Consider the following 8,310-nt stretch of genomic DNA (forward strand, 5'->3'; position numbering starts at 1 on the left):
CTGGCTTTCTCCTATTCTGTCTTCCTTCTCTCTTCGATTTCGGGACGATAAGACCATAGCAGTTACAGTTCCCTCTGTCAAACCTCTTAGACAGTGCCGGAATATAGGGTTGAGGTATTGCTGAAACTTGAAAGTGAATTATTTGTGGTGAAGCTGAAAGCCTCTTCAACGTTTTTGTGGATATCAGAGCATTAATAAGGAATTTATTTACTAACTCTGTCAATTTTTGTTTTTTGCCAGCCCATGAAAAGGTAGAGCTCTGCCTTGTAAGCTCTAAGTAGCAGGTTCGATTTCCGAACGGGGGCGGATTTTATCCTGATGGGATAATGTTCGTTCTCGGAACGGCTGGCTTTCTCCTATCCTGTCTTCCTTCTCTCTTCGCTTTCTGGACGATTAGCAATTAGAGTTCCCTCTATCCTCTATCAAACACCTTTAAAAAAAATCTCCCTTTCTCTCTTATCAAGTGGTATAAAACAATAGAGCGACTTTGACCGAATAGAAAAGCGATTAAAAGATGGAGTAAGTTAGTAGGTAGGTACTGACTTACTGAGTAAGGCTAAAGCAGAAAAAAAGACCTGATAACCTTATCACTAAATATAGTAGCAAATATTAATTATTAATTAATTAATTAATCATAATTTATTATGATAGCTACAAATAGTAGGTTGTTAAAATAAGCTTAGTTAGCACTTTGGACTATGCTGAATTGCTGAGTAAACTCATAAATATGTAGCTATTTTTAAGAGTTTACTATACTATTTAACTAACTATTACACTATTACTATACGATTTGTATAGTTATTAGGTATTACTACGAGTTGTAGCTGTTATTACTAGTTATATCCGCAGTTGTAGGTACTCAACCTTGGCGCCTTAGCTCTTATCAAAGGTCTAATTTTGGCACGAGGTACCTAACTACCTACGCCAGTAGTCAGGTCGTAAGGGAGCTTGAGATAAGCAAGTGCTTTATTATTATTATTATTATTATTATTATTATTATTATTTATTAGGAGGTTTTACAGAGGGAACTGTGACTGCTATTGTCTTAACGTCCCGAAATCGAAGAGAGAAGGAAGACAGGATAGGAGAAAGCCAGCCGTTCCGAGAACGAACATTATCCCATCAGGATAAAATCCGCCCCGGGCGGGAATCGAACCCACGGCCTAGCGCTTACTTAAAATAAGAGCATCTTGATTACCTATCCTTCTTCTCCTCCTCCTCCTCCTCCTCCTTCTTCTTCTTCTTCTTCTTCTTCTTCTTCCTCTTCTTCTTATTCCTCTTCTTCTTCTTCTTCCTCCTCCTTCTTCTTCTTCTTCTTCTTCTTCTTCTTCTCCTCATCCCTGTTCTTCTCATGATAAAGTACCTACCTAACTATCTATTTTTGTAGCTAGTAAGCTGCCTTTTGTTAGGTATTAGACTCTTGAAAAATGAACTCTTCGGGAGGCTATTTTGGACCATGTAGGACCGATTTCTGAGAGAGACTTTACAAGTTGAGGAAAGTATTGGAGGAGTTGCAATAGGGAAAATATTATTAATAAAAGGTCGATTCCTACGTAAAAAGTTGTGAAAAATCCAAATCTGAGATCAAAACTCGAAAAAAGTAACTTTAAAAGGTCGAAAATTCAACTTTTATTTGCCGTTCTTATGAAAAAGTTCAAAGAGCTGTGACGTCAGATTTCACGTCAAAATGCGCAGAAACAAACGAAGTCATAAGTTATGACGGGAGCGTATGCCGTGACGTCAAACTTCACGATTTACCGGTATTTTTTAAATTGATTTATCTCGGTATCTAGAAGTCGTAGAAGAACTTGTAGTTTTTCTCGTATTTCTTCTTTCTGGCTTCAAATAGGATAAGTTTTCTGTTCCGTGATAAGTGTTCATTTATATAAATTGGTTTTTCAGGACCATTCATTTTCAAATCCTTTGTATTGATCCTCTTGGTTTTTGCTTTTTGAATGATGTTGTCTCTCATTTTCCTTGTCAGGAATTGAACCACAATTGGTTCTGGATTGTTCTTTGACCTTGTGGGAACTCGGTGAATGGCGTCAATATCATTATTATTGATAACCACTTCCATTTTGTTACCAATTTCTTTTACCATCTCCTCTAGATTTTCTTCTTTTTCTTTTGGAATTCCATCAATTTGTAGATTTTTATTTCTCGTATACTGTTCTAATTCGTCTTCTGCCATTTCCAACTGTCGAATCTTGAGTCTGAGTTCCTTATTTTCCTCTTCAAGCTTCTTTTGATTTGCATTGATAGTGTTCATATTTTTCTGAATTTCATTCATCTTCAAGAGTACATCATCAAGTTTACCGCTGTTGAATGATAAACTTTTCTCGAATTCCTTCAGTTCATTTCTTATCTCTTGTTTGAAATCCTTAAACAATCTCTTGATTTCTTGCATCATGTCAACTTGCATTTCATCATCCTCTTCATCTTCGGATGTCATTACCACAGGCTGCTTTGCTCTTGTCGTCTTCTTGAATTCTTCTTGGCTGGACTTTGCTTTAATACCTCTTGGCGGCATTTTACACAAGTTAAAGAAAATCAAATATATAACAATAAGTAAGTAGTCGAGACAAAAGAAAAACGAAATTTTGAAAAATCGAAAAGTTGGATTCAAATTGTTTGAATTTGTGGATGGAAATCTGAAAACCAATGCCGTAATGTCATTCTGAAAGAAATGTACGCCAGCCTTAGCTTAGATTGGAGGGTTACGCGTCTGTCTTGTAAGTGAGAGGTCGCGGGTTCGACTCCCGCCCGGGGCGGATTTTATCCTAAACAAATAAAGTGGCAGGTGCCTTTAACCCCCAATTCCCTTAACCCCCAAGAAAAGTTATACCTAGTAGATAATTTTATTAATAACACTAATTCTCTATGTTCTCAGATCAGGATGTGGGGAGTGTTCGGAACAGTGTTGGTACTCTGTCTGGTATCCGTCGTCTTGTTGTTTTCTGTCTTCATTTGAAACGGATATGAAAATTTTTTTCTGAAAACATGAAGAAGCTAGAAACTCTCGCGTATTCTCAACAGGAAATGGAATTTTCTACGCCGGAAAACCTGCAGGGGTTTCGGATGTACGAGAGATTTGAACGTCATAATTGAATTTGTGGATGGAAATCTGAAAACCAATGCCGTAATGTCATTCTGAAAGAAATGTGCGCCAGCCTTAGCTTGGAGGGTTACGCGTCTGTCTTGTAAGTGAGAGGTCGCGGGTTCGACTCCCGCCCGGTGCGGATTTTATCCTAAACGAATAAAGTGGCAGGTGCCTATAACCCTCAATTCCCTTAACCCCCAAGAAAAGTTATACCTAGTAATTTTATTAATAACACTAATTCTCTATGTTCTCAGATCAGGATGTGGGGAGTGTTCGGAACAGTGTTGGTACTCTGTCTGGTATCCATCATCAACGCTAACCATGCTGAGAACTGGGAGGAAAACGCTCATGAAGTTCTGATTCGAAACACCAGGGGCGCTGAGAAACGTAAGTTTCGAGAGGTTTCATAGAGGGAATTGTAAAATCGGAGGTCTTAAGCTCAACATCCTGAAATTGAAGGGGATGGAGGACAGGATAGGAGAAATCCAGTGGTTCCGATAGCGAACCATGAATCACGGTTGGTCCAGTGGTAACGCGCTTGCTTGCCATGCAGAAGGTCCGGGTTCGAATCCCACCATCGACAAAAATTTGTACTCGTTTTTCGAATGCAAATATTCAACGGGTTACTTTCTGGTGTTCTCGTGTTGACCCAGCACCTAAATGGGAAGTATTGTGTCTCTTCTCGCCCATCTGATGAGAGGCATACTACGGGATGGGCATGCTACGACACAGGCCACAAGCGTCCAATGTAGCAGTTGTTTCATCGCTACGAAAAAAAAACGGGGGCATGCTACGACACAGGCCACATGCGTCGAATGTAGCAGTTGTTTCATTGCTACGAAATAAAAACGGCGGTGGAACACTCATCTTTTTTTTTATTTTAAATCTTATCTGTTTTAATGAAGTTCATCCCATGCGGGAATCGAACCCCCGACTTAGCGCCTACTCGTACAAGGGAGACGTACTACCTTCCAAACTAACAAGGCTGGAACAAGAAAACCAATAAGACGACATCAGCTCTTAAAATCTTGGCTAAACTCTTGGGGAAAAAAAGAGGATAGTTAGGAAGTTATAGGTACTTAATCATAGGTAGGTAACCCTAAAGTTGACTCTTTCCAGCTTTCCACAGATTGTTTTCAAATCTAAATCATTGTCCTTTTTCTTTATTGTCTTGCAGAGCCTTGCAAATATGACAAATCCAGCTGGTCGGAGTGTGATCCCAACACTCACATGAAGAATCGAACGCTCACTCTCAAGAAAGGAAGTCCAACCACTTGCGAAGCCACCAAGTCCATTTCGAGAAAGTGCAAGAAAGGTAAAAAGAATCTAGGTAAATCACTGTTTGTCTTTCCAACTAGAAATAGACTTTTGAGTAAAAGGTGACCACTGAGCGATGTTAACGCAGTGTTAGGGGGTCTCTATCACCTAACCCTTAGAGCTCCATTACATATTATTCGCCGAAAATTCTTAAATAATGGAGGATAAAATTAAATGTAATAGCTGGGATCAAACCCGCACTCTCCTGTTCAGCAGGCGAGCAAGGCAAGGTTCAGAATTTCAGTCCCGCGCGGTGTCCGGGGTTGGGGGGGGGGGGGGCGATTCCGTCAACTCAAAAATCGACATTAGCATAAAAATCTACAGGATGTACCTACAATAAAAAGTGTCTCGTGTATACAGGATGGTCTAAAACATGTGTTCCTATTCCAGCGTGCCGGTACGAGAAAGGATCGTGGAGTCAATGCAGTGTTGCCGGAGACATGACGCGGACAGACATGCTCAAGGAAGCCAACAGTGATGCCAACTGCGAGAAGAGCCGAACATTGACCAAGAAGTGTAAAGCTAAGAACAGCGGCCGGAAAAATAAGGCCAACAATGGTGAGTTTGATTTTTAGGAAGAGTTTAAGATCACTGTGTAATCTGTATATTTTCTAATGACTTTCACGCTCAGACTGTCTGACAGATCTTGGTCTGGGTCTGTCAGACGGTAGAACATGTGTGGTTTACAAAGCTCGACATCTAGGTCTCTCGGGCAGTCTGATAGACCGCCACACACGTTCCAACGGACGACCCACGCGATCGTCTGAGCGTGACTGGCCGACATAAGGTTATGGCTATGGCACAACGGGAAATCTATCTCTCAAGCTATGAAGTCTATGAACGTACGAACCAACTGTGATAAGTTCACTCAACTCCAGTCCCCTCTAGTTTTTCTTCAGACAACACAGAAATACATCATCACCATCAATATCATCATTAACTGTTGCTGTTTTTGCATCTCATACGTCAATGACTAGTCTACAATCTACATCTACCCCTTCCTAATTTGAATCCCGAAATGACAAAAATAGACAGAATGGGTGGGAGAAGAGGAAGAGAGGAGGGGAGGAGAGAGAGAGAGAGGAGAAGGAGAGAGAGAGAAAGCTCTTTATCTAAAGCGGATGACAAACCGCATAGGGAGATAAAAATAGAATGTATAGACATGTATGTAAATATGGCAAGCTCTTTATCTAAAGCGGATGACAAACCGCATAGGGAGATAAAAATAGAATGTATAGACATGTATGTAAATATGGCGAAATAGTAGAGATATAGGATTTAGGACAAAGCGTGGGCATGGTTGGTCCCGTGGTAACGCATTTGCTTGCCATGCAGAAGGTTCCGAGTTCGATTTCCACAGTCGACAAAGTTGACCCAGGACCCAAATGGGTGAAATAGGAAGAAGTCAGCCTATAGTTCATCCAGATCAATGTGGCAGCAAAAAAAAATAGGCATTGTTGCCAAACATGTCACATGTGCAATGGTAGAGAATCTTTAAAAGGGGAAGGGAGGATAAACTCTTAATAGAAATGAAATACATACTCGTAAACAAGAGAAAAGAAAGTGTATGTAATATGTATGTATGTTGCAAATGTCGGGATCTTTGACCATTAGGCCATTTTATTCTTTAACCACGATCGAATAAAAAATTCCCGGAGGGACGGACCCAGCTTGTTATATTCTTTTATCGGTTTAACTTCAACAAAGATCAAAATCAAAAGGTTTAAAATGTATAATTATATTAAACTCAAATCATGGTCTCAGCCATAATTAAATAAAAATTAATACTTAATTATATAGGTACTGAATAAACAAAATAGTTATAAAACATTTATACTGACAACCCAAAGAAAATACAATCTGTGTGAATTTGACAAACGCAGTCCGTGAGAACAATGTAACCAGAAAATATGAACCAATCATAATGGAGCAGTTGCAATTGGGAAAATATTATTAATAAAAGGTCGATTCCTACGTAAAAAGTTGTGAAAAATTCGAATCTGAGGTCAAGTAACTTTTAACCCAGCAGTACGCTACTACTATTACTGTGCTCAAAATCTCAAATTATGTAGAGGATAAAATTCCATATCTCGGAGAGAAAAACAAAGTTTCGGTATACCGAGGGTTGGTTCAATTTTTGATGAAATTTGGCCAACCATCTTTAGCACCCAAAGATCATCCAAAATTATGTAGAGGATAAAATTCCCTATCTCGAAGAGAAAAACAAAGTTTCGGTATACCGAGGGTTGGTTCAATTTTTGATGAAATTTGGCCAACCATCTTTAGCACCCAAAGATCATCCATCATTCTATCATCAGTTGATAGGATTGATCATTAGATATTGGGGGCTCGGTTGGTCCAGTGGTAACGCATTTGCTTGCCATGCAGAAGGTTCCGAGTTCGATTTCCACAGTCGACAAAGTTGACCCAGGACCCAAATGGGTGAAATAGGAAGAAGTCAGCCTAGAAGCCTAGTTAGCTTGGAAGGTAGCGGTTCTGTCTTGTAAGCGTTAGGTCTCCGGTTTGATTCCTGGGATGGATTTTATCCTCAACGGATAAGGTTCGTTCTCGGAACGTCTTTCTCCTATCCTTTCTTCTCTCTTCGTTTCCAGGACGACCTTAGCAGTTACAGTTCCCTCTATTGAAAAAAGTTCCCCTAATGGGAAATATTGGGTATCTTCTCACCCATCACATGAGTCCTGGTACGGAATGGGTATGCTATGACACAGACCAAGACAATCACGTTACCATTAGACCAACCATGGTGATAAATAACATTTACGAGTTACTCACTTGTAAACCGCTACTCAGCAAGTACAAAATCTGTCTATTACGGCCCAGCTTTTACGAGTAAGTGCCCACAGAAAAAATCAAATCAAATCATGAATTTTTTGTGGTAAAGCAGCAGAGAGATTCTTCACAACTTTCGTGGGTATCACAGCATTACTAAGTGCAGAGAAGACTGCTGCCTTGGTGTATTGGGTGATATCGTGGGTCACTTCGAAATAACCGAATGCTCCTGCGAATAGAAAAATAGATCGAATGGAGGAGTTGCAATTGGGAAAATATTTTTAATAAAAGGTCGATTCCTACGTAAAAAGTTGTGAAAAATCCAAATCCGAGGTCAAAACTCCGAAAAAGTAACTTTAAAAGGTCGAAAATTCAATTTTTAATTGCCGTTCTAATGAAAAAGTCCAAATATGAGGTCAAAACTCCGAAAAAGTAACTTTAAAAGGTCGAAAATTCAATTTTTAATTGCCGTTCTAATGAAAAAGTTCACTGACGTCAGAATTTACGTCAAAATGCGCAGAAACGCTTGTACACAAACAAACGAAGCGGGAGTCATGAATTATGACGTCATCGCCTACGAGAGCGTATGCCGTGACGTCAAACTTCACGATTTACCGGTGAGTGCACCCTGAACTAAAAGCAGAGAGCCGAAAAAATTCGACCCTGCCGGGAATTGTGTGATAACTAGACAGTCTAGAAACAGGATATTACCCGGATAGAAGCGGGGTTTTACTTACTTGAATTAGATCGTTAGCGTTCTTCAGAGCTCCGACTATGTTATCAACCAGACGATCTCTCTCATCTTGACTCAATATATTCCAGAACATTGTACCAAATCAAATCATGAATTTTTTGTGGTAAAGCAGCAGAGAGATTCTTCACAACTTTCGTGGGTATCACAGCATTACTAAGTGCTGCCTTAACTACTGATTCTCATTTATCATCAATTATTCATTTTACACTGGTAATGTCGCCACTTGTCGCTACTCGATTGTCCTCACGAGGCTGAGTGCACCCTGAACTAAAAGCAGAGAGCCGAAAAAATTCGACCCTGCCGGGAATTGTGTGATAACTAGACTACTAGACAGTCTAGAAACAGGATA

General features: G+C 39.8%; 2 protein-coding genes across 3 annotated transcripts; one reads left to right on the forward strand and one right to left on the reverse strand.

Moving 5' to 3' along the window:
• Nucleotides 1-1,789: 1,789 nt before the first annotated feature.
• Nucleotides 1,790-2,622, reverse strand: LOC103512634. Its single transcript, XM_008477404.2, has one exon. It carries the CDS (start codon nucleotides 2,528-2,530, stop codon nucleotides 1,790-1,792), a length of 741 nt encoding a protein of 246 aa, XP_008475626.1. The 5' UTR covers nucleotides 2,531-2,622.
• A 732-nt stretch (nucleotides 2,623-3,354) lies between these two features.
• Nucleotides 3,355-5,007, forward strand: LOC103512635 (pleiotrophin-A-like). Of its 2 annotated transcripts, none has more exons than XM_017445483.2 (3): nucleotides 3,355-3,487; nucleotides 4,278-4,430; nucleotides 4,808-5,007. In XM_017445483.2, the coding sequence occupies exons 1-3, from the start codon at nucleotides 3,361-3,363 to the stop codon at nucleotides 4,990-4,992; spliced, it is 465 nt and encodes a 154-aa protein (XP_017300972.1). In that variant the 5' UTR covers nucleotides 3,355-3,360; the 3' UTR covers nucleotides 4,993-5,007. The 2 variants fall into 2 exon arrangements, with proteins under 2 accessions (XP_017300972.1, XP_017300973.1); XM_017445484.2 differs by having other exon boundaries at nucleotides 4,278-4,415.
• The last annotated feature ends 3,303 nt before the right edge of the window (nucleotides 5,008-8,310 follow it).

The sequence above is a fragment of the Diaphorina citri genome, unplaced genomic scaffold, assembly GCF_000475195.1.
Source record: "Diaphorina citri unplaced genomic scaffold, Diaci psyllid genome assembly version 1.1 scaffold866, whole genome shotgun sequence".
Classification (NCBI taxonomy): Eukaryota; Metazoa; Arthropoda; class Insecta; order Hemiptera; family Psyllidae; genus Diaphorina; species Diaphorina citri.